The sequence below is a fragment of the Stegodyphus dumicola genome, chromosome 10 (assembly GCF_044657685.1).
Source record: "Stegodyphus dumicola isolate Sdum_Otavi_A_Nest chromosome 10, ASM4465768v1".
NCBI classification, from domain to species: Eukaryota; Metazoa; Arthropoda; class Arachnida; order Araneae; family Eresidae; genus Stegodyphus; species Stegodyphus dumicola.
In genome coordinates this window covers 153,413,221-153,441,083 of record NC_140777.1, presented here as the reverse complement: position 1 = coordinate 153,441,083, position 27,863 = coordinate 153,413,221, and the positions used below count along the sequence as shown (strand labels likewise).

The window sequence follows — 27,863 nt, the reverse complement described above, 5'->3', positions numbered from 1 at the left end:
CTTGAATTTTTATTTTTGATGTGTTAATATTAATATCAACTCGTCGAGTGCACGTGTTAAAGGGAACTAAAATTTTTGACTGCTATATGATCTCTTTCAAACTGTTTTCAATTTCTCTCATTTTTGAAATTATTACTTGTAAACGTAAACATTGAACATCTGAGTGCATCTGTAACGGTTTAAAATCGAAATGTCAATTTATTTTCATCTTCTTACAGACATATGCATATTTTTAAACACAATATTTTATATCTTTGTCATATTTTTTGTATTCTTAACTGGTGTCCAGGTTACAATAATTTTTTAGTAGTTCAAAATAGTAACAAACACACGCACACACAATACTCAAAACATTTAAAATAAAATGCATTTTTTTAAATTCCTTTTTAGAATATTTCTTAATAAAAAAGTAGGTAATTATTATTTTTAGAATACCGCCAGCTGCAGCTACAGGTCCACGCCACATAATTGTTTTCTTTTCGCCTTTTTTTTTTTTTTTTTTTTTTTTTTCTGTTCACCTTTCGGAATTATACTACAAGACAGCGGTTGCCAACCGGTGGTACGTGAAAACGTTTTGATGGTCCTCAGAAAAATTGGGACATTGTTTATATTTTTATGAAGATTCAGTTTACAAAACTGACAAGTAACAAAACCTATTATAAAATATGGATTATACGTTTTTTTAAATTTTAGTTACTACTTTTAGCGAAATTCCTTCTGAATTGGGCGACGTTTTAGCTACTTTTGCAGGTGTGTCTAGCGACATTTGAAAGTGAGAGTTGGCGTTCATGAATATGCTGCTGTTATCAATAATAGCGCGAACTGGAATTCTCTTTCCTTTTGAATTACAAACATATGCTATTGTAGTCGTTAATAAGACAGTTTAGGCAACTTGATTTTTATCAGAATCATCTGCATTCTTGTTTATAATTGCATCACTGGAAGTTTCCGTTTTTGTTTTGTCCAACTGTTGATCGATGGCGCCATTGCTGAGTAAGCGATGATTATTATGTTTACAATAATTAAAAATTGGTGGCATAACACTTTCAGTTTAATGATATTGTTTTGCGTTAGCCGGTTTGTTCTTGCTTTTCGTTAAATTCCTTTTCAGTGATATGGAAATTTGAAGCTTTTTGTACAAGAAAGTACGTAAATGTGAAAGTACGAAATTGTGAAGCTTTCTGTACAAGAAAGATTTTGTACTTTTCATATAATTTTTCAATTTGAACAAAATATGCGTATAAGTGAGATATTTATAGTGTTCTAATTGTTACTCATAATCAGGGGCGTAGCCTGAATTTCCATAAAGGCATGCTGCTGAACACCAAATGTGCACTCCACCGATCCATATCATTGTGACACTCGAAATGGCAGCTCATTAGTACACGAATGCGGCACGAGATGGCGCGCATTCATGCAGTACGTCATGTACTACGCAAGTCAAATTACGCTATGAACGCTGCCGCACCCTGTATAAACTTTGTGAATAAACATGCCAGGAGAGCAAAAAAATTAAGTAAAAATTTGAAACTTTTTCTTTTCAATTCCAAGCAGTAGCAATTTTTACGGATGAAAATATCCTGATAAAATTATTTGAACATTTTCATCAAGTTACATCCCAAATATAAATAACATAGCAATATAAAAAAGTATAGCTCTGTAAATGTGAATATTGCGTCCAAGGCACAGACATTCACTTTTTCGAACAGAAGATAACCAACTTCAGAGAGGCCGAGAATCATGTGGAACTGTGGCTTAGCGTCTTAGGAAAGTTTTCTTTAAATCTATATTTACTTCGATCATTTTAATTAGTTCGAGAGAAAACCCCAAAAGAAATACCTTTTATAAATGTGCTTAGACAATGCAAGTAAAATTAGCAGCATTGACCAAATTGGGTACCCTGTTTTTGCCAAAATTTTTCAATTCTGCGATAAGTAGATTCTGGTTTCTGAAATTTCCTATTTTGGTTCTTGTAATTCCCGAACACTGTTGACACTACCGGCTTGTTGTGCTCTAGGATTTGCCATTTGTGATGCTACACAGTTTGCACAGAATTCAACCAACGATGCCACGGTTGCAATTCTGCTACGGAGGCAATTTTGCTCTACAGGCCAATTTCAAAATATCGCCTGAGAACTTTCAGCACAGTCACAGTCTTTGGGCCTCGGCATAAGTTTATCTGTTTGTATGTAAAAACTTATTTTTAAAGCTAAAACAGTTCATTTACAATTTTACTAGGAATGCTTTATCAGCGATAATAATATATGCGTAAATAATTGTAGTAAGGCAAGTAAATTTCTGAGGATCTTAAGTTTTACTAACGTTTATTTTATTTTAAATCTTTACTATCACTTCTTATTTTCTACTTCCGGCCAGAATTAAAATCTTTAACTTATTTATGCAAATTTGTCTTGCGAACGCCAAGTACTTAATTTGTGGCTTTTTAGCAAGCAAGAGAAAGGAAGGAGCTATTAGAAGCAGGCCGCTTGCCAAAGTAGTTTTACCCGGTTGCTGGTTGCCTTCAAGGCCAGAGGTTTAATCCTCGTGATAATTTTAAACGTATCGTAGTGTTAGCAGTTCTCTGTACTACATACGGCTTTTTGCTAATATACGGCCAATCTTGGAGTAGGCACTTGTTTGATTAATCCAAAGTTAAGTTTAGTTAGAGTTTAGTTAATATTTTTATATTCTTACGTTCAGACCACAAGTGGTTGGTCTCTGTATTCCGAAGTCCGGAAATCATTGTAAAGAGAGAAAAATAAAGGGTTTCGTATACCCTTCCTGTGTGTATTGTCTACTTCCCAAATTTATTGAACATAGTTTTAGTAAGCTCCCTGTTCCGAGTCAGGACATTTAATGTTCCCAAAGCAAGTAAGGAGGAACACAGAACCTGATAAATTGTGCAAAAGAAATTGTTTCATGGTTTACATGGCTACAAGCCGAAGACCAAACAAAGAAATTCTGAAAGAATTCAAATTTTAACGCAGCAAAAGGTTTGTTAATGTTTTTATGTTGCCGCCGAGCTCACAGTTTACCAATCTACTCTTGGGCCACTCCTACTAACACAATTTTTTATGTCTTTTAAACTTTATTTTTTTAACTTCATTTATTCGCATCAGCATCAAAATCACAGATATTTAAAAGCAGTAGTATATGTTTCAAAATCCCGATACAGTGTTAAGTGTTGCATTAACCTTTTTTCTAGCACCAAAGTCTTCGTCTCGAAACTCTCTTTTTGTCCGAATCAATTTTCGAATTGTTGCTACCAAATGTTAACGTGATATATATATTTTTTAAGAAATAATAATGAAGAATCTGTATGAATGCATTTTCCTGCCATTGTGGTAAAGCGACGACATTTAGAGCCATTCAATTTTTAATACACTTAGTCGTGCACTCGAACACGTGTTGCCTCTAAAATTACTATAATACTTTTATTTTCCAGGAGCCAGCGTGCTTCCATTCAGTTAAGCCTAACGTATTTAACTTTCAGATTTTATTTGGAATGCTATTAAGTAAAAAAAAAAAAAAAAAAAAAAAAAAAAAACTAAGTGATTCCAAACCAATAAAGTTCTTAAGAACATATTTTTCTCCTTTTCGATATGATTGATTTAAATCAAAAATGTTTTAAATTGTATGAAATTACACTAGGCGCGGCCAGTTTTTCGTGAAATAATATAACTAATATAAAAAAATGCTTGGTAACCTCTCAAAAATTCTAAAGCTATTCTATTTTTAAATATTTTATGATTTTGCTGTTGAATTTTATGTGGCGTAAGTACAAGGAGCTTCATGTGAATAAAGTTTAATACATATATAAGTTTAGTAATAAAAGTTAAACATATAAGTAGTTAATAATAAAAAGACAAAAAGAGTTTTGTAAGTAAGAAAACTGGATACATATGATAAAGGGGGGAAAATGACTGACTGAAAGAAACAGAAAAAATGTGTGCAACCTTTAGCAGTGCACCGGGAATTCTAAACACATGCTACTATGAAAACTTTGTGATTTTGCTGCGGAAGTTTATGTGGCGTAAGTGCGAATAAAGAGATGATTAATAATAAAACTAAAAAGTCAAAAAAAAAGTCTTTAGCTGGAGTGAGTCTAAGAGCAGATTGGTAAATTCGATGATCAGCGAGAGCATAAAAAAACTTCTCGTGCAACAATTTAAATCGGAACTCCTTCAGATTTTTTTCTTTCTTTTTCTTTTCAGGCTTTTCTCAGTTTGTTATATTAATGTTCAAATTTTTGGTAAAATGAAATACGCAACTTTTTTGTAGTTTTATCATTAATTTGTTGTCTTTATTTAACATCACTTCCTTTGCATTACAAAAAATTCAATAGTGAAATCGTAAAATGTTTATAAAGAGAATATCTTTAAATTTGCCGATGGAGATTAAGCTTAGCTGTACATTTTTTATCTTCGTTACATTTTCTTTAAGAATAAAACATGATGATAGCATCTGGTGACAACATCCTTTTATTTGAAAATTGATATGGTCAAAAATTGCAAATCTACACTAGTCTAGAAAGTATAGTAATTTAGGTTAAAATTCCACGCCGAACAAAGACAACAAAAATCAGCGTTATATTTCCAAATTCTCACACGACTAATTTCGATGGTTGAACCATCATACTCAGCTGCCAAAGTGCAAATGACAGATAGAAAAATTATGTAAAACTTCAGCTTCTCGTCAGGAAGCAAACCATAATTTCACATCAACTGCTTTTTCTGAAATAATTTTAAATATTTAAATAATAAAAAATAACATTAATTGCAAAATCAAATCTCCCTCGAGGCGGCCAGATAAACGAAGCTGCAAGTAATCAAGAAATCTAGACTAAATAAACAAAACCATCTAAATAAAAATACCCCTAATCGGCAAATAAAGCTATTTGAAATATACCAAATTCAATTAATTATAATTTCATTGAATAAAATTCCCTTATTGTTATAAGTAATGTATCATTTCAAATTTCAGTTTGCAATTTCTATCTGATAGCTTTAAAAAACATTTGTTTGTTGCAAGATAGAGATGAGTTTTCCAAACAGACCGAGTTTTTATGACTGAGCATTACTTCGCAACGCATTCTTACGAGAACGCTGTTGAAGCGTTCAAAGAGACGTTCCTAAATGTTAATGAACGTAACACAAAAAAAAAAATTATTTTGCTAACGTCATTTCGAGAAACTGGAAGCGGTTGACTTGATAATCTGTCTACCGTATCTCCCTCTCCCCCTCCCAAAAGAAAACCTGATTAAAAACTTTTACGGGTGTAACTATCATGTGAATGTGTAAACAAATAAGCACATTTTCAGGAAAATAACAATTTTAACTTTTTCGTGAAGCATTTTACAGAGCAACTGAATGAATTTTATATTTTAATAACTGATAGTATATTGACACATGAAGAAATGATATTGCATTAAAAATAATTGAAAATGATTCCAAATATTAAAAAAAGCTTAAAATTTGCGACACTTATCTGAAGATTATGCTTTCCCTCTCTTAGTTATGTTTTCTCTAATTATCTTCTTTTTCAGTTGTGTTTTGTGCTTTTGATCTTCATATAATTATGTTGTTCATGAAGCTGATTTTTTCATAATTTTTTTTTATCTAGATGCCTGAATCGTGACCATCCAGGTCAAATTTTGATCCATCTGTGTATTTCGATGTTACTGATGAATGCTGTTTTCGTGATTGGATCTCAGAGAGGTCGTGCTCTAGGAGGAATCGATGTATGCGTTACGGTTGCAGTTCTCATCCACTATTTCCTGCTCTCCACCTTAACATGGATGTGTGTTGAGGCAATTAACATGTATCAGTTACTGATACATGTCTTCGCATCTTCTGAGTCCCATTTCATGCTGAAAAGAGCTATTTTAGCATGGGGTAAGTACATGTGAGCATGCAAGAGTAAGTACATGGAAACATGCATGTTCAGTTCACATATGAAATGTATGTTAGGCTCACGTGAGCATACAAGTGAGTGTATATGTAGTATCTGTAAAAATGTGTGAACTATTTTATAGTAAATGCATGTGAACATGTAAGTACATGTGAACATGCGTTAAGTACATGTGAACATGCGAGTGCAAGTACATTTGAATACGTAAATAAATATGAAGTACAGGCGAAACTGCATGGAGATGATCTGTTACATTAAAATTGGCACTTTCAGGGCACTAATCTCATTTACAATTATAACATATGTACGTACGATTGTAACGGGCGTATCAGTTCATAGAGGTGATTAGAACATTTAATCAAATCAGAAGTCCCGGCCTTCTTTCCTAGCACTCGTTACGTTGGTTACACGGCAAGCGAAAAAAGAAAAGAAATGATGCTGTTGAATAATAGACTGTATCAATTTAGCTATTTTTTTTAACCTTTTTGACTTATTTAATAGATTAAAAATTAATACAAGAGACTAAATAATTTAAAAAAGATATTAAATTAATTTAAATGAAAATATATGTCATGGGGATAAATCATGCATTGCAACTACATAACATACACAGCAGTGGTTCTCAAACCTTTTTGCCCCATTCATTCCTTTCACCATTGCTAGATCATTCCCTCCTCCTTTTCAAAACGTAAAAAAATAGGTATATAAATTTAAGGAGATTTAGATTATTTTTAATGTGTTTATAAATTAAACAACAAAAAATATAGAAAAGTTGGTAAATTCGAAAACTTGAATAAATATATTTTTTTAATTATTATTATTTATAAAGTATCTTTTTATTCCTAAATTAAAACTAAATACTTAACAGCTAAATAAAGTGCTTGCCGAATGCTTCCCTTATCAAATTGCACTCTGTTTGAGAACCTCTGCTATAAAGGCTATTTAAATAATATGTAATTTAAAACATTTTATGTTAAAAATATTATTTTGACTTCCTTTATTTTAATCCAAAATCCTAATTAATTAAAATTAACTTAGTTTTCTTTCATTAAAATAATAAAGTTACATTTAATATGAGAATGGGAAACTCTTAAACTTCTATTCACTGATTTATTGATCTTAAACTCAGATAATAATAAAAAAAAAAAAAAATATGTACGAAATGAACATACATGATTAGTTTTACAGCTTCTAATTTATTACTTTACTTGCAGGTATTCCATTTATAATTGTCGGAGTAACTGTATTGATGGACTGGGAAGTATACTACAACCAAAATGAGTAGTAAGCAAAAGTGTTCTGTTTCAAAAATTTTGTATTCTGTTTGATATAAATGATGATTTTAATTAATTTTTTCCTTTTTTACCAGACTGCATATTTTAACTCAATTAAAACACAAAACAGTTTTGCATATAAAATTTATTTAATATATTGTTGTTCCTAATTTTAGTATATTCTTACTGATATTGCTGCCAAGCTTATAGTGAATAATCATACCCGGTTCTATGATTGAAGTATAGATGGCGCTACCATTCAATTTCACTTTTAAATTCATGATTGAGCGATAGATGGCAGCACTACATTATAAGTTTCGGAATTTAATTTGGTTATAGCTAGAGGTATTGCTTTAAACAGCTTTTTAAAAGTCTTTCTCAGTGTATTAAAAAAATTATATTTCTTGATAATACGCTTTATAATATTGTTCTTTTCAGTACAATTATAATATTGTTCTTTTCAGTACAATTGCAAAATTTTTATATTTTATTTTTATATTTTTTTAGCTGCATGTTATCAGCTGCGAACCCATATGTGTATTATATAAGCTTTCTTGGGCCATCGTGCCTCATCTTGTTTGTGAATCTGACCGTTTTTCTGATGGTTACGAGGGTCCTCTTCACCCCCCGAAACGTATCATCCAAGAAACCACCCCAGTGCAGCAAGAAAGAAAAATTTCTGGTTACTACAGCGCAAGTTCGGGGTGCCTTCACTGTCATGGTAAATATAGTAGATTATTCATAATAACTGAGTTTTCAGTTTTTTTACTGAAACATTTTAAAGTTAGAAACTGAAGCCTACTCACTTATTTATATTTTTAGTCATTTTCAGTCTGGATGCTGTCCACATATATTTAAGTTTTAAATTTAGCATTAAGTTAGGAGGACTTGCTTTTATTTTTATACTTGTGTATAAGTAAGGAGTGTAAGGCAAATTAATACATTCTTTCAGCATCAGTATATTAATTTACAGCAAAAGAAGGGTATCATTTGGAAACATTGCAGAAACGCATCAGAAAAGGGACAGATTAGTAAACGAAACGACTTTTTGATTCATATTCTAACGTCTAAAAATAAAATTCTTGATTATTTTCTGTAACAAGATTGTTTGTACCATTAAATGGAACATCTAATGGAAGTGCTTTAAATCGCATTTTATACACTATGTTGTTCACAGAAGTCCTTACCCGGCTTCGTTTTCGCAGCTGTTGATTGGGGTATATATATATTTAGTTGGGGGGGGGAAGAAGAAGATTTAAATAAAACAAAAATAAATGTTTTGGCATTTTTAAATTTAAATTAATTTTAAAATGTTACGACAGATAACTTTTAACCCTTCCGGTCTCTATATAGCTAGAAAGTTTTTGCGTTGAATATAAAAAAATAAGATAAAACAAAAAATGTGCAATTCCCATTCGACAAAAATTGACGAAATGTTTGATGCTGAAATTGGAAAGCATATTCAAGAGCTGAACACAAATTGAAAAGGGAAATGTATGCATTTGTAAGTAGCTAAAAATAAAATATTATTTAAAAAACGGTTTCTGATGTTAAGAGAGAGATTATTGTGAAAAATGTTGATCAAGATGATTTCTATCAAAATGGAGATCTTATTGACAAAAATATTATATAATTCGTGCTCTATAAAATACTGGCACACTGGCAGTATTGGCATTTAGCCAACTAGTGATATTATTTTCATTAATGAAAAATGTTTGTATGTTAATTACCTTTTTTCGATTACCAGATAATAATTCTAAAGCAATAAACCTTCATGAGAATAGTAATACTTGTGTGAAAATTCTTTCGGCATACCAAATGTAACAAAATTATAAAGACTCTAATAAATCACAAAAAAATATCATTGAAGGGTGTTTAAGGAAAAAACAACCAACCTTGAATTATTCTAATTACTTTATTAGCCGATCCCTTAATGCAAGTAACGTCAGATATCGCAAATTTTGAAATTCAATATTTTGGTTTATTTTTGTCATCAGTAATGAATGTTTTGTGTCCTAGGTTTTATAAAATGTGCAAAATGTTCTGAAATATATGTATAAGGTCAAGAGAATCACGTAAAAGATTTAAAATTCTTATTTGATATGAAATAATTTTTTGAAATTTGAAACTACCAAAACATGTATCTTTTTGTCATTTAAATGTATTCGTAATTCAAAAGTGTATGTCAAGACTAACACTTTCGTAAACAAAGGACGAGTTAGGATCTTAGTAGACATGATGTATATATTTACTAAAAGGCATCTTGTGGCCCAAACGGTATCAGTCTGAATGTATACTTTACTTCACAGATTCCTTTAATTCCTGCAATTGTTTGAAATATCTTGTATATACACGCTCATCTCTTATAACATACGTGTTCGCTTTCAACATTCAACTTAGCTTCTCGGATTTTATCAATCATGGTTTATTTGCTGATTCGCTTACAATAAACACTGCAAAGACTTGTTATTTAAACTAAGTAACTGGTAAATAGGATCATGCGAGTAAATATTATAATGTACACATACATGTGCTGCCTACGTTTGTTTATTATATGTTTCATAAATAATACAGGGCATTCAAAATATTATATTAGTAGTATGATACCTCTGACTATTTTACGGACTCTATAAATTTTACTAGGAATTTTCACATGCGTTTTACATGTTCATATTACTGCTTTCAAGAAAAACTCAAAAACGATTCAAAATATTATATATACATAAGATGTAAATAAAATAAAATATGAAACAAAAGCTTTTATTTAAGAAGTATAATATATGTTAATTTATCAAAAGAGGATTATCAGAATTAGTTTTCAAATTACTTTTTTAAGTAGGTGATTTATGTAAAGTTATTCACCACTGATGAATATATTAATTCAGTATTGTAAATAATGTCAAGTTTTCAGATTTTTTTTCACAAGCAACTCATTTTTCATCTATTTGTTTGTTTTTTCAAATAAATTTTGTTTCTTAATAAGAAATATCGTCTCTTCTGGTTTTTAATAAATATTTGACTTTGTTTCGTAAAATGAAATAAAAAGCGAAAACTTAAATTGTAGCAATTTAATTGTTTCAGTGCCATTGATAAAATCGATTAAAGAAATTTGACTTTAAGAAGAAATGTAAAGTTTCAAAATAATAATCCCAAAACAGTCATCAGTTGCTGTGACAGAATAAAATATGTATTAAAGAATAAAAGACAGAATAAAATATAAGAGTGCCTTGAAATGTTATAAAAATATGTAACAGAAAATTTCTCAAGAAGTCATAGAAAATCTTGTCGATTTAGTTCTTATTACTTAAAAGGAAGCACAATGAAAACGTTCTTTATTTTAATGATGATATTGTTTGATTTCTAGGTTCTCTTGGGTGTATCTTGGGTTTTCGGTGCATTTGCAGTCGGCGAAGCAAGACTCGTATTTCAATACATTTTCTGTGTGGCCAATTCTCTCCAAGGATTTCTTATATTCCTCGTCAGGTGCTTGCAGTATCCTGAAGCAAGAAGTGCATGGTAAGTTTGTAAGGGTAAAGTTATATAAGTCTTACACTACGCCCTGTTTAATCCTTCCTGTGCTTAACACATAGTCTCTAGAAGTCTGGAAATGACTAGAAGTCTGACACTGAAAAAAGTTAAAATGCGCCTTAACGGAAAGTTAAGGCGCATCTACTGCTGCATCTTAAAATGTAAGTAAAATTTTTTAAAACTTATCCACCGTTACTCAGAAAAGTAAATGCTAAAGTATACACAACACAATCAACAGTTTCAGTACCTAATCAACTTGCGTCCAGCTGTCCGTGTTTTCTAAGACTAAGCGCTAAACGATTTCAAAATATCTCTCAGCAAACGCTGGTATAATTATGTGTGAATGGCTCAAGATATGAATTGTTGCTGCTTTCTATCTCATTGCTATATTTTGGCGGGTATCACAGTCTCTCACTATTTAAACTTAAACTAATTTGTAGTCTGGTGATAATTGATGGAAGAAATAGAAGTCGCAGGAAAGAATTAACATAAAGATGTATCACTAAATTAGAACTTTAATTTCGATAAGTTTCTTCTGTATTAGAATCATTCCATTCTTTGTGTTCTGCAATGTTATATTCCATTATTCTACGATGACATAATATTAATTAAACAGGCAGCATCACAAATTACAAGTTGTCTTTGTTTTTCTCAGTCTTTCCTTAGCTAATTCTGAATACTAGAACTATTCAGTCTTGAAGCAGAAGATGTTTAATTTTTTTTCTTTTTTTTCAGATATATGAGAGTACACCACATCTAGAATGTTAAACTAGAGGATTTGGAAATATATTGCCATAAACATTAGGTTGCATTCAGCTGAAATTTCAATTCAACTCAAATAATTTATGCTATTTATTTAAATAGTTTATAAATTCAAAAGAAGTTCAAATTATTAAAAAAAAAAAAAAAAAAGAACTTAGCATACGTAATCTTAAGTAATGTAGCTGCTAAGCTATAGCTAATGAATTCCATTTCTAAGTTTAATCTACAGATGGCACCACCATACATTTTGTGTTTAATTTCATGATTAACCGATAGATGGCAGCACTATATTGCAGGCATTAAAATTAAATTCATTTTACAGTTGAATTCTAGTTATCAAAGCGGATTTAGACTTGATTAAGGACCTAAGCTATTTGAGGTATGGGGGCCCTTTATAAGTTTGTTATACTATATTTTAATTTTTTTGGGGGGCCCCCAAGAAATTGGGAGCCGTAAATCCTGCTCTGCTAGGTAGCATAATTTCTAGTCATGTGATGGTTTGTGAATAATTTAAACACCATCAATTTTTATCAAAACAAAAGTATTAATTTTTCCTGTTTCAAGTTGTATAAACGTAAACAAACTGCGACAAAATATTTGCAAATCTTAAAGGCTCCTTTTTTTTTTTTCATTAAGTGGAATAAGTTTCGATACTTCTCATTTTGAAAATTAATATCATTACGAATACTTTTCTCATATAATAAAATTTTAAATTTATTTTATATAATATTAAAGCATAATTTTATCTTTTAATTATTTTAAATTAATGTTATTAAGGAAATAACATGCATTCATAAATCACAAAATAATTTCTAATATTTTATTTTTATTACAATTTCGCTTTTGAACCATTATGTCAACATTCCACTGCTAAAATTGCGAGACATTTGATGAGAATTAACAGGACTGCATTTCAGGAATTCGAGTTTATTTACAAAAAGTGCAAGCTATAGCTTACATTTTTTGTAAATAAACGACAAATAAGATACAAAATAAAAAATATCATAATGAATCATAACCCATTCAAAGATTTTAATTTCAGAAACGCCAGAAACACTCTAAGTCCCAACAGTAATCTACTGACAAATGTACTCATAAAATGGAAAAATTAACTTGGAGCTGGCATCTCCGTTGCTTTCAATTTTGTAGACGTACAGACATGTAGAGACATTTTTAATGTACATGGTAACTTTAATTAATGTTATTTCATTAAAGGACTTAGATGTCTTGAAATCTATATCTTGGAGAGAGATTGAACAATTCTCTATATGGCACGCACTATACTATGGCCATCTGCTTATTTATAAAATATATATATATATATATCATTATAATATGATACAATAAAATTTAATTTAAAAATTGTTTTCAATAAACTGGCTGACTGATTCAGCTCTATTTTCTCCCCAACTTCCTGATTATATTTCATAACAAGGCTAAATAGATTCTGACTTATATGTATTAAATGCATTATTGTAAAAATAATAAATAATATGTAAATGTATTCTTCAAGAGAGCTCAGACAATAAGTTGAAAAGAAGGCTTTGAAAGTTAAATATAAGTTGAAATGTTCTACTGCATCTTTTCTATTTTGATAAGGTATTTTATAATTTTTGCCGTTACGTGTAAGAATTACCTTGCAGTATTATACTAATAATGTTGTGCAACTTGAAATACATGATAATGTTTTACGTAACATACATATTTTGAAAATAAAATACAATTTAAAATAGGTTTACATGAAATAATCTTTTATTCAAAATGGATTAACGGACTAAAAGAAAAAAGTAACTTATCACGCAGTCCAAAAAATAATTATTTATTATTAATTAAGTAATAAAATAATTCTTTTACTCACTTCTTGTATTTGTACTTCTACAGAGACTATCACACATTTTTTAGACTTTCATTATTTACTAAAATGTTTACTAAAACGTGTGCGCTTCGTTTTAAGCACAAACAAATTTCGTTTAAAGCGCAAATGTTTATTTATTACTTTATAAGTAATAAAATAAATAGTTTATTACTTTATTAAGTAATAAAATAAGTAATATATCTGAAATTATTAAGTAATAAAATAAGTAATATATCTGAAATTATTAAGTAATAAAATAAGTAAGTAATAAAATAAATACTTATTACTTTATTAAGTAATAAATATGGCCTCAATATGCTAAGCTTTACTAACTCAATAAGGTGAAAATGTGTTTTGCCCTTCATACTTACACCTGAAACATACTAAAGCAAAACTGTTAAATTAAACCTAATTAACTAGACCCTATTTAACATTCTTATACTTCCGACGAATACTCGTCTTCTACATATCCAAAGCTCTTAAATCGCAGATAAAAGGAAAAAAATTAACAAAATGGTTAACCGAAAGTATGGCTTGCAAAAACAGTTAAAATTTAACAAAATTTGCAGGGTAAAAGAAATGCCAGCACCCAAATCTGTGCAACATAACAAATAATTTCCGAGCTGAATTATTTATTCAGCTCCAGCTACCGCAGCTTCTAACACTGAGCATCACCAAATCCGAAACCACGCATCAAAACTAGATCCACTCACACATGTAGATGACTAAGAAAATAAGCAGCTTCCTGGCGATTTGCCACAACCTTCTCTCTAAATTAAAAATGCGTTCGTTATATAAATTCCGTCCAGTTTACATTCTGTCGAAATCTGACGATAGAAACAGAAGTTACAGGAATAGATTAACATAAAAATCGCATATTACCTAAAATAAATCGTACAAAATTACGATATAGTAAAACTGCTATATGTTTTTAAAGCCAATCCAGAACAAGATCAACAAAATATTTTTAATAGCGGGTCAGCCCTCCTTTTTCCGCCACGAATATTTTTGCAAAAAGAGCTTCCTTTACAAAATATTCAAATATTCAAAATCTATTACAACTAATACTTAATGTACGAAAATCTTTAGGGACATGCAAAATAAACTTTTAACAATACTGTCTATTTCATTTTACGAAACATTATTAAATGATGAGATAAATTTTCACATTTTTGTATTAAAATGAAATAAAATTAATAGCTATTTCCTTGACCGAATGATTTACTTTTAAATCTAAAAACACCATTTTGAAGATTTGCTGGAAATTATTTATTAGACCAAAAGGGCATTAGCTCGAATGGGCTGTTACTCTCGAGAAGGGATTTTGCGTCGTCCATTATAAACGGCGAATCATATTTCAAATTGTTGCCACCAAATAATATCGTCCTCTAATACCTTTAAAAAATTTAAATAATGAAGAATCTGCATGTATGTATGTATGTATGTTCCTCGCACTGTGAAAAAATGACAGTACCTAGAGACAGTAAATTTTGAATAGTGTTGTCCTCCACCCGGAACAAGCCCAAATTTTGAATTTCGAATATTATATTTCATAGTTTGTAAAACTTTAATGAATTTTGCAATAACAAATCCAACGACTTCAAAGCCAGCAATGGAAGCACAGTACGGAATGAAATATTTTTATCTCCAGCGCACAAGACGGTCTGTCGGGAATTCTAAAGATATGCTGTTTTTAAATATTTTGTGATTTGGCTGTTGAATCCAATTTTATGGACCGTAAATTTTATGGACCGCGATTTTATGGGCCGTAAAAAGAACATGATATCTAATAAATAAAGTTAACATACAAAACGTTAATAATAAAGAAGCACAAAAAAAGTTTTGTAAACCATTTTAATAAGAAAAGTAAACATATGATGAACTGAGAAAAGACTGAAAAATATTTAAAAAACATATACCAACACTTAACACTGCATCGTGAATTCTAAACATAGGCCTTTAAAATGTTTGTAAATTTGCTGTTGAATCTTATATGGCGTAAATGCGAAGAGAATGGTATTTAATAATAAAGCCAGCAGAAATGAGTGCAATAGCAGACTGGTAGACTGCGAGTTCAGTAAGAACATAAAAAAAAAAAAAAAAAAAAAACCTTAATTCTTTTGGGTGACCGCTAAAATCTTAATTCTTTCAGACTTTTTATTATTAAATTATTATTACTAAATGCATGTAAATTTTGTCAACTTGGATAAAATTATTTGTATTGATACTTGGATTTGTATTGTGTTGTATTACTTTGTATTTGTATTGTCAACTTGGATAAAATTATTTTTGTTGATACTTTGATTTGTATTGTATTGTATTACTTTGTATTTGTATTGTCAACTTGGATAAAATTATTTGTATTCTTCATAGCCCGGGTCATTATGGTTAAAATAATAATCATATAACTTTTACTTAACTACTTTACAGAATTGTTGAAAAATAAATTATAAACATTTTCGTTTAAAAATTAACGTAGTTATAAAACTGCGTAATACAGTATGATCATTTTATTGGAGACTTATATGCAGCTATGCATGCATTGCAGCAAGTTCACACTGCAAGATATTATGAACAGCAGTCTCTGTATGAACTCCGTGGAGTAATAATTTGTTATTGGCTTTGAAGTATGTTGCAAAATAATATTTTATTACAATGCATGGAACTCTAAGCTGCTAGGCATAAGCAAATGAACAGAAATTTTATGAGCTTTCATTTAACTCGCTCATATTTATTACTGAAATAAAAATATATCGCTATAGTCAATATTATCATCGATTTTTAAGGCCCACCAGCGGCCGAGCGGTAAAGTCGCTGAACACTGGTAGTTCGGTCTGAGGTTCGAATCCCGCGAACGGGCTGGCTGCATGGAGGTTTTCGTGGTTTTCCCCATGTGTAACTTGTATACGAGCCAGTTTCCCTTAGAAAGTCCTCCACAAAGGCATCCCTCCCCTTAGGCAGATAGCCCTCGAGGCTTTGCCATAATCACACACACCACACCACATCGATTTTTAAACTGTTTCCTGATAAGATTGATTCAAAATTCGATTGAGACTGTACTTTACATTTAATGCTAAAACGCTCTTTCGCGCATATTTTCGTTCAGCACACAATCTAAAACTCTGAGAAATTTACTGTTTGCATCATCGAATAGAGAGGAAAAAAGCTTTTTATATGAAAGCTGGCTGAAATTTTCTAGCATTGTTTAAATATTTCCCGGTTATTTTACGTCCATTATTTACATCTAAAAAATTGATCTCTTGTCAAAATTTCTAATTTTGGGAATGAAAAGAATGATGAGAGCGATAAACATATTTATATATCAGCGATATAGATATCAGCGATTTTCTACAATCGTTTTCTAGATATACTGCTGTATGACTTGTATGGTTGTTGCAGTAAAGGCGAAGTTTTGGTTCTTTCTTGGGAGTCACGTGATTCGCCTGTAATAATTTGAGTTGCGACGTCATTAAGCGTTTCTCTTGCTTTTGTATAAATTTCTCTAATATTCATTTAATTTATTAGCCCAAAGGGTAATACTATTCTCGAAATATTACTTTGCATCGGTACACTTATAAATGGTGTATTACCTTTCAAATCGTAGCCATCAAATACAGTTGCTTGGTATTATTTTTATAGAAATCAAATAATGAAGAATCTGCATGCAGGTATTAAGTTCCTCCCAATGTGAAACAACGACGGTACCTAGAGCCATCAAATTTGAATAATGTAGTCCTTCACCCGAACATGGGCACTTAGAAGACCGAATTTGAATTTCGAATTTGTTATATTATTTATTTCATATTTTATAAAACTTGCAAAGAATTTCTCATTAATGAACTCAGTAATTTTAAAGTGAACAATAACACCGCTGTTCGAAATTAAAACGTTTTTATCTCTAGCGCGCAGTTGCCATTCGGGAAAATGTAAGATATTTATTTATCTTTCAATTTTCATTAAAAACTCGGCTCTATGAAAAAGCAATGTGTTGCCTCGGCAGGAAATAAAATACGTTTATCTTCTACTTGCCAGTGTGTTGACATTCAGTAAAGACAAAGATACCTTCAAATTTAACGTGGAAGATTACTGAGTAATAAAGTAAGCGATTTAAAAGCAATAAACACAGTTCATAAGAATAGTTTTCCTACATTTCAATATGACTGATTTAGATAAACACATATTAAAATACTGATATGTCTAATTAGAGCTGCCCAATACTTTTATAAAATTATAGGGAACTACTCTTATATGCGCCCTCAAGGCGCCATATGCGGTGTGTTTGGCGAGAAACTCCACGGTGCCATATTACTATCTAAATGTTTTGTCTACATTTCGAACTTTAGCCTAAAAGCCTCAAAAAGCGCGGTTTTCGCACATGCAAAAACCACGTTTTGAACACACAATTTTAGCTAAAAATCCGAAACAAAAACAAAAAATTTAGATAGCAAAAACGTAAAGTTTCTAACCAAAAATATTTGACAAGAATCCATATACACAGCGATATGTTTTAACTTAAAAAAACATCTACGAATTGCACAATCTAGACAACGAACGAATCTACGAACTACGCGCACATCGCTTTAATAAATTAACATAACAACAATAAATTTCAAATAATACCATGTACACAGCATCCCGTTTAAACTTGAAAATTTGTTTTTACTTGAAACTGTTTAACTTGAAAACCGTTATTCTCGAAACTGTTTAACTTGAAAACCGTTATTCTCGAAACTGTTTAACTTGAAAACTGTTTTGTTTATGTTTTAACTTTTTAAGTTAAAATATATACACAGCGATATGTTTTAACTTAGAAAACATCTACGAATTGCACAATCTAGACAACGAACGAATCTAAGAACTACGCACAGCTCTAATAAATTAACATAACAACAATAAATTTCAAAGAATACCTTGTCACAGCATCCTGTGTAAACTTTAAAAAAACATCTACGAAATGCACAATCTAGGCATTGCGTACAAATCAACAAAATAAACTAAAATAACTAAAATTACAAATAATTCAGAAACAACAATAAGAACAGAAATCCATAGTAAAAGAATAATGAACATAACATTCTACAAAATAAAAACAGTAAAAGAAAATGCACTTACCATAATACATTCGTTAATAAAATTTCGCCAGTCACCCACAGAACGTCTGTGAACAAAAGTGCCACCATTTTGCTACATCACATGTCTTTCTGCTATTCAAAATTTCGAAAGTAACGATAAAAACTTCCTCCAAAGTTAACTTACTACACGAAAAAAAACGATTCAAATCTTAATCTCCACTGACAACCACATAGATTACCAGCAAGCATTTGACTGGAAATCCACACAAGAACTATCAGAAACGCCCTTCTTCGTCCGAGTTCTCATAGCAGCTCCGCATTTCGCACTCCGTTTTAAAAGTACCACAGAAATTCCAAAAATACACTTCGATCCTCATAAACACACCCGTGAACAAAAGACTCGTTAACAACGCCAACATCGTACCTTCTAATACTAAATTTACTTTCCACACAATCTGAAATACGCGACTGAAACTTTCCCACTACGTCTATCATTGCAACATAAGCCATTTCAAAACACGCACGACACTGCAGTTGAGTTTCAACGTCAAAAGGGTTGCCATACAAACAGCATCGTCCACCAAACCATCCCACAGCACGGAATCGCTCCAAAAACCAGCGCAGAACACATATCTCCACATTTGGTGATCTTAGGGCGCATAGAAGAGTAGAGCCAATTATAGTAGCTGGAATCATTAAAATCCTTAAATACTTTTTCCTTTTTATAATAACGTTTCCGACAGCTAGCAGTGCGAGATACTAAATTTTAAAGAAATAATATTATAAGGGATTTCTCCCGCTCTCTTAGCATGCCTTCGTGGTGTAATGGTCAGCACACTCGGTGCGTATTCGAGAGGTCCGAAGTTCGAGTCCCATAGAGGGCACTGCTCATTTTTCATGTCTTCAGCAACAAAATAACCTAATGTCTCTACAATATAACGATTCTGAAAAAGCATATGTCAACCTATAACACTGTTGGGAAATCTAAAGGTATGCTGTTTTTAAACATTTTGGGATTTTGCTGTAAAATTGAATTTTATGTGGCCTAAGTGCGAAGAATATGATATTTAATAAATAAAGTTAACACATAATAATAAAAAGCCAAAAAAAGTTTTGTTAGACATTTTACTAAGGAAACTAAATATTGATATGATAAACTGAGAAAAAACAGAAAACATTTAAAAATGTATAGCAACACTTAACATTGATCGGGAATTGTAAACATACGCTCCTATGCAGCTTTTAAAAACTTTGTGATTTTGTTAAAGTGTATGTGATGTAACTGCGAAGAAAACGATGCTTAATAATAAAGCTAAGACTGATCTGTCGTGATAATGAAAGTAAACCGTGTTTCATAAATTCTTTTTCAAATATATATTATAACAATATTCGAAATAACGTTACTCTGAACTGTGTTCTTATCTGTTTCTTTAAGGTACCAGCTTCTAAAAACTGGAACGTTCAAAAAATACCGTGGAATGGTGCCTCCAGGAAGTTGGTCTGGAAATTCAAACTCAGGACACAACAAGCAGAATGGCCACTCTACTACCACTCGTTTGGGCAGCACTGATGTCACTGCCACTGGAGCTTTCAACACAAATGCCTTCTGGGGACATGAAAAAGGACCTGGAGTCGTTGATGTCACGGCCACCGTGAAAGGCGATTGTTGCGACGTTGGATACGACGATCCCGTACCCATACCCTCCGATATAGTTTTGGATTATTCCACTGTCACCAGAGGATCAGGCCAGCTTCTTACCTTCAGCAGCAGCGGGAACACCTTAAAAAGTACTGCCAGCAAGGAAGATAAAGCCAGAAGAGCTTCGAAAAACAAGAGTATCAGCAGGTTAGATAGTAATGTGCTTAAATTAAATTGGGGAAAGAAGATGAAGAATTGTATGATGAAATGATCATTTAAACTAAACATATGCCAGATTAAAAATATCAAAAACATTACTTAATATTTTATTCATAAATCATGTACGCATAGCAAATCTAATGTAGAATATTTTCCTATCATAATTATGTTTAAGATATGCCATGATTTCAGACATCACATGGGAATTTTGTGTATAAAAATAATACAATTCTGGAAGAAGGTACTTAGCATTGAAACAGTGATTCTTCGATGTCTCTCCTTATGTTCAGGCATTACCATTTAAAACATAAATCTATTACTGTTAAAATCGCGCCATAAAATTATTCCAGGATCGAAAGCATAACTTTAAAGAAAAAATATAAAACGTTAGCTGAAAATTATGGAAATGTGTAAGAAAATAATTTTATGAAACATACATATGAATGTTGCACCCATATTAAATAAATGTATGTACAAGCTACGGGGAGTACATGATGTGATTTTTATTTGCTTATACGAACACAATAAAATTTAGTAATTGCAAGGTCCAGAAACGTACTTGTTAAGATATGGAAATGTACGTTAAAACTTCGCACAAATAGAACTATCATGAACACTTAGTCGACAGAGCATTTAGCCGACTCAGACATTCAGCTGGCAAGATATTTATTTAGTCGAGAAGTCGTTTAGCTGTCAGGTCATTTAGCTGACACGGACGTTTAGCGGACAGAACATTTAGATGATATCACGTTAAACCAACAAAACACTTAGCCGCCATGATATTTACCAATAGGATATTTACCCGTCACGGGCATTTAGGTGACAACGCTTACGTTTAGACATACATAAACATACAACATAAAAATTTCTCTCTATTTATCCCACAAAAAACCCTTTCCAAGGTCTTCCAGCGAGAAGATGTATAAACATGCACCACATTTTTGTCTTTATGCAATGCTATACAGAATATAGATTGTAAATTTAGAAAGAAAAGCAACCTTAGGTTAGTGTAGATTTTGAAATCAATTTCCAGAGAGATCACGCAAAAGTCCCTCTGTTCAGTTGAGCGAGACGATTTCATACTGAAGGCAATGACTGGGTCAAAGCGAAAACAAATGTAGCGTGATCTGCCGACAAAAATAGTCATGAATCATGAAAAAGCTAAGATATTAGAATTTTGAAAGCGTTTAGAAAAGTTAGATTATAAAATTAATGTCATTGACTAAAAAACAAAATTCTCTGTTAATGTGAAACGATTCAAAGTCCAATTTACTAACTGAAGAAGTTTTACGAATGAAGTTTGCAGATCCAAAGTCAAAATTATGATTAAGGGTCCAACTGTGATTAATAATCAAAGTTCTGCCCATTTCTCATAGGATTCATGTTCCCTGGCACAGGATTCATATTTTACGACGGTATACGATTATGACATATGATTCCTACCCTTACATACGATTGATAGGTTTCAAGTTCCCCGGAAAGAAATTTCAGCTCTTTCTCAGTTTGCCCGATATGTAAAATGTCACTGACATGTTATGCTAAAATTCCACAAAATAACACAGATGGGGTCTTTAAGAATCGAACAACAAATTTTACTGATAGGCGAGAAAATGATAGGAAAGTTGAATTTATGAAACTCCCAGCATTTTTGTAATTGATAGAGAGATTAAATAGTTGTTGGATAAATATGAACACATTTTACAGAGACGCTGTCACATCTTTTTGTCTGAACATTTGATTTATCAGCTAAACGTGCGGTCGGCTTAACGTGCTCTAGGTTTAATGCGCTGTCAGATAAAGGTCTGTGTCGGCTAAATGTCTATGTTGGCTAACTGTCCAGTTGGCTAAAAGTGTTTTGGATAAGTATCACAAACCCCTTACGTAACTGTATGCATTATCGCCTTCAAAGTGGCCTCATTTTTCATCTATACACTGATGCATTTCTATTTTGCATTCCTAGTCTTTGGATACTACACTGCATTCCTATTTTTTGGAAGTAGAATGTGGAATTCATTTTTAAGAGTACTGATGAGAATCTGCTTTGCGTTCTGTTGGATATCAGTTGTAGTCGCGCCTCGATATTTCCCACCTCGATATACCGAATCTCTCGCATACCGGGATGGATGGATACTAAGCAGACCTCACCAATATAAATTTACCGGGATACCAGTATAAATTGTAAAAATTAAGTATTAATTTTAAAAAAATCGCAAACTTAAATTTTGAAAGTCTCTGTAATTATTGTTCATAAATAAATGTAAACGGTCAAATTATCAAAAGTTAATTATCGAATAACGACAATAATCCTCTTCTACTTTTCAGGTCTAACTCTGAATCATCTCAAGACCAGTCTAAAACCGGAAGCGACCATCCACAACCAGATATCACTAGCAGCCATTATACCTTTGGCCTAAGTCCATCTGTTGTTGTTGAAACTACAGATAGTGACAATGAAGAGAAAAGATCCTTTCGCGAAGCAATGAACAATGAAATCGAAACCGACGTTTGTTCATCCAAAGACACTCAGCTGAGCTCTTTGCCAGCTGAGCCAAAGAGCAGAAGCTCATACGGATCGTCTATTGGCTACATAGATGAAGAAGCAGAACATCGAGATAAAATTGCGGCTAATACTCTGGACCGCAAAATTTTCGCCTCAAAAGCATCTAGCATGTTTGGGCACGTAAAATCCGACTCTCCACCCGAATTAGATAAGCAGAATTCTTGGCCCAGAACCCTTAGTTCATTCTTGGGTGGAAAAGAGCCTCTAAAGTTTACGATATCCGATGCCAATAGCGGTGTTCAACAACTGTCCAAACGTGGTCAAAGCATTGGTGAATGTCAGGATCGGCATTCATGCCAAATCATACCCCTTCAAGTCCGACCATCTACACCTTCCGTCATGCCTACATTCTCCCCGTCCCTGAGAGATAGCGAATTCTCTCGTCTCAGTCCTGGTGTTCACTCTCCCTTCAGCGACACAGCCTCACTACCGGACCGTTCCTCCGGGCACCTCCCACACCATCATCTCCACCACCATCACCATCATCTCATACCGGAGAGGTATGTTCCCGTGCAGGCCCCGCCCACAAACCGAACGTGGCGTACATCATCCTTGGATAGCGATGAAGTCGTTGAAGAGAGTGATGTCTCCATATCGGGACCGGCTACGCACGTGTTTGTTCCCCAGTCACCTTTGGACAATCACCACAGCGACGTCACTGGAAGTGAAGTTACTCCTCCGGACCAAGAGACGTTCAGGATCTGGGAGAGGCAAGGACTAGTGTCGCCTAGCGAAGCCATGTTCATAGAATCTGCCGCCTCCAGATTATGAACTCCTGAAACTGTACGTGTGATATATCTCCCAAACACATTGTGATTTGCTTTCAGAAGGAAGTTTCCTAAAACCATTGTGCATGATTTTGTAGCTGCTTTAGTTTTCCCTTAGTGTGGTGTGTCGAAGTTAAACTGGATCACATTTTGAAGGAGTTAGGTAGTCTTTTCTATTCTGATTTTTCAAATAAATGATATTTAATTTTTTCCTTTCTTTGATATTTCCATTTTATACGAATTATTTCATCTAGCTATTCATAACATATTTTCAACATTTGACTATTGTTATCATATGTATTGGCATGATTTTAGGAAACTAACCTTCAATGAATGTTCCCGTGAGTTCGGAAAGTCATTCATACTGTAAAAACGTATCCAGTAATACTGTAAACTGTATCAGATTTATTCTGTATGCTTCAAATAAAAAAAAATAAAAGCAAAGAATTCAGAATCCCATAAAAGCACTGATGCGTCTGCAGCTATTTCAGTAATAGAATGTAGTATCATTGCTATAAAATTAGCGTATCTTTTCCAAGAACTAAGGACAATTTTACGCATAAAAGATACTCAGAGAAGCATTAACGGTTAAAATATTAATAAAGTAAATTTCAGATACATCTGAAATTAAGGTTAAAAAAGTCTTCAGAAAGAATTCGTTCCACCTTGGTAAGGAAAGTTCAAATGCGAAATATACTTTTTATGTTAAAGGCACTTTTTGCTGTTTATTATATGATCCTATTCTTTTTCAACAATATTAATTTTACCTAATATTATTCAATAATTTTACTGGTGATAATTACATTAATTTATTTTAATACTTATTATACATATGTTCAGAGCTGAATACATCGCAAAAGCTGCTTAAATCAGTTGAACTTGTATTCAGAATTTTCATATTTATATCAAATTTGTATCACTGGTTATGAATACTTGAAGACTTGAATATTTTCTTCCTTGAGCTCACGGAAACTAACCTATTAATTAGAGCAAAATTTCAGTGTAATGAAATCTACAGAAACAGTGACCAAAATAATCATATGTGCATACTTTCCGTGCAGATTATCTGTTATATATCTTATCATTCATAGGCCGAATTGGAAGAATGGTGGTTTGTAATATGTCTTCGTGCCTATTTCCCGATTTTGTGCTAAGAGCGCAGTTTTATGCACTGAAGCAAATTCGGATTCCTTTGGAACTAACACTTGGTGCGCACCAGAATCGCATTTTTCAAGTGATACGAGAGAATGTTTAGATTTGTACTACTCCCGGAAAAGCCTGACTTTTTTCCTGAACTACTAAGTTAGGTCTAGCAGTATTCTTTGAAAGAGCTTCAGAATGTTACCAATTATCTTGTTCCGTCGATTGGTTTCATAACGCAAGCGAATGAGTGAGAAATAATATTTCAGTTCGGCCCTTAATACCATTGCGTTTTTACCTACTTCGGAGTTAAATCGTCGTTTTCTTCAACCGTACAATTGTCTTTGCCATTGTATAAAATTGCACGTGCATTGTTGCTCTAGCATTATAGTCGAGTTATCATTTCAACTTGAGATGCAGTTACTAATTGTTTCTGCTATATGTATACGAAAGAACTGTAGCATGGAAGATTGTGATTTTGATTTAGTGATGTGTCGGATGTTAACGCCCATACCAAAAATAAAACTGAAAGTGCCCTAATGGATTGCGTTTCTTCTTTTCAATATATATTTCTTATTACTTTTATATCAATGACTATGTTGTGTGTTGGATTGTGTGTATAACTATAACTACTCATCTACTATAAATAAGCTGCCAAATGCTAAGCTTCCAAGGAGAGATCGTGGACTCTTAAAAGTCGACTAAATATGCTTCAATTAACTGAAATTTTATTTTATTGCAATGTAGGCACCGTCTTTGTAAAAATGCCAATATTTTAATCCTGTCTTTTAAACCAAAGTTGAAGCTTAGATACAAACTTAATAATTTCTTTTCAAATATTATAAATTTGTAAACATTTTTGGTACGGTTAAAAATGTTTTTGAGGCTTTTGTTTTTAATATGTTTCAGAGTTAAGAATATGAAATAGCAGTTTTAAACAAGTTTTATATTAATTCAGAAAGTCAAAAAAAATATTCTTTCGTGCATTAATAGAAGCGCAAGTAGTTTAAAACGCACAGAAAAGTTGGAAATCTCTCTTTGTAGTTAAAAACTCCTAACATATTATAAACCAAAGACTGCTAAAAGTTTTTAGAAAACGTTTCGACCAATAAATGTACATTACATTTATGCCGTATTGCACATAAAATATGCATCAATATAAAATGCTTGAAATGTAGGCATTGAAGTAAAATTTTAATATTTAATGATTTTAAACCTATATCAAGTTTATTTAATTTAAACACAGCAAAAATAATTTTAGAGTTTACTGTAATAAATTAATGAATCTTAGCTATTTTTTTCCTTTCGTTTACTGATCATACGAAAGTACCATGTTAAGCCTTTTTAAGCATCACTAAAATTTTCATCCACTAAATTTCATCCAAAAATATTTTCACTTTCATCCACAAATATTTTAAGGAAATTTCTTTATGACATTTTATTTCTGGATCTTCATCCGCAGATCCTTCAAATGCATTCATAACTTCTTAATTCAATCTTGTAAAAATACAATATGTAATTTCAGTTTTCCCTTATTTGTCAATTGATTTTATTCTAAGAATGCATTCATAACTTTTTAATTCAATCTTGTAAAAATACAATATGTAATTTCAGTTTTCCCTTATTTGTCAATTGATTTTATTCTAAGAATGCATTCATAACTTTTTAATTCAATCTTGTAAAAATGCAATATGTAATTTCAGTTTTCCCTCATTTGTCAATTGATTTTATTCTAAGGTATTCAGTCAGAATTTAAATTTGAAATTTTAATTTTAGCTGAAATTTTTCCTCATCCCCGGCATGCAGTTTCATAAAAGAGAAACATGAAACATTACGTAAATAAAACGAATAAGGCAAGCTGTATTTTCTCCCTAATACCAGATTTTTATAATAACATTATTGTTAGAAAAATGAATAAAATTATATTTTAAACTTAGAATTTCTTAATGCAAAAAAGCTGTGGTTTTCTCTAAAATTAAATTGAAGTTATCAAGTATAGACTTATTTTCATGAAAATCATACTTTGCTACAATAATTCGGCATATGTTATTTAGAATTCGGAGCACTCCTAGACAAGCAGGCACATTTGGTAGCTTTCTACAATTGCGTATGTAATAGCTGTTTAACATGTTTCTTTACAGTGTGTGATTACTATATACACAAAATGGAATTATCTAATAAATCTGTACATTTGCATCATATACGAGATCTTATCGTATTTGTTAGCATGTGAAGTAATAATTCTTCAGAAAATATTCATGTTTTTCATGTGAGAGCAAATGAGTCATTTATTACCTCAAAAGTGATATACAAGAGTACGTAGTTGTGAGAAATCCTTGTGTTTGTTCGAGGAAGCCCAGCTTTCACTTTTTGTTTTGTTCTGTATTTTACCTAACTGTTAAACCATGTTCTTACGATCTGAACCGAAGATATTCTGTCTTATGTTCGACAGTTATTTGTTGTTTTTTGTCTAGTGAGTGTCAATGTAAAAAAAGTTAAAATAAAAATTAGAAATATGTATTTGTAAGCTATGAAATGAGTTTTGAAAATAAAGAATATAAAGCACTGTCTAACTTTTATCATTTCTGATGTATGAAATGTTGTTATCGTTTCCAATAAACTCCCTAAGTAAAAAAAAATAGACAACGTGAGATACTTCACTTGTAGGAAATATGCCAAAAGAATAAATATGCCATATAAAATTTTATCAATTTTGATATTTCTTTAACTCACTTTTTCTTAATTTTTTTTTCAGTCGCGACCCCTTTTTATCACTGAGATTTCTTTTCGCGACCCCTGGACCCCATAATATTTACGAAAATTTTGTGGGACCCCATAAGCATTGCGCAAGTCCGACTCACGCGTGATTGAAACTGTCAATTGTTTCACTTGTACTGTAATATGCTATTGCAGTTTTAAGTCATTAACTTTAATTTCTAGTTTTAAGACATAGAACATGCGAAAATTTTAAATAAATAACAGACGAAATGACAGCGCCACGTGCAAAGCAAGTAAAATGAACGTTTCTATAGTAAAAAGAATGCGTGGAAACGTTTTTTTCTTTGTCTGTATTATCTTATCTTTATTCTATTTTCAGATACATTGTGTAAAAATGCTTGGTAACTGTAAAATTATTA

At 31.7% G+C, this 27,863-nt stretch overlaps 1 protein-coding gene and 1 long non-coding RNA gene across 2 annotated transcripts in view; one reads left to right on the top strand and one right to left on the bottom strand.

The window, feature by feature from the left end:
- Positions 1-27,294, top strand: part of LOC118190198 (uncharacterized) — a 206,935-nt gene extending 179,641 nt beyond the window's left edge. Inside the window, exons 14-19 of the mRNA XM_035360876.2 lie at positions 5,623-5,894; positions 7,125-7,194; positions 7,692-7,905; positions 10,549-10,700; positions 19,837-20,247; positions 22,582-27,294. Coding sequence (XP_035216767.1) covers positions 5,623-5,894; positions 7,125-7,194; positions 7,692-7,905; positions 10,549-10,700; positions 19,837-20,247; positions 22,582-23,590 — 2,128 coding nt within the window. The 3' untranslated portion in view covers positions 23,591-27,294. The remainder of the gene's footprint in view (positions 1-5,622; positions 5,895-7,124; positions 7,195-7,691; positions 7,906-10,548; positions 10,701-19,836; positions 20,248-22,581) is intronic.
- Positions 1-27,863, bottom strand: part of LOC118190209 (uncharacterized) — a 101,016-nt gene that overhangs the window by 49,029 nt on the left and 24,124 nt on the right. The gene's annotated exons all lie outside the window — the stretch shown is intronic.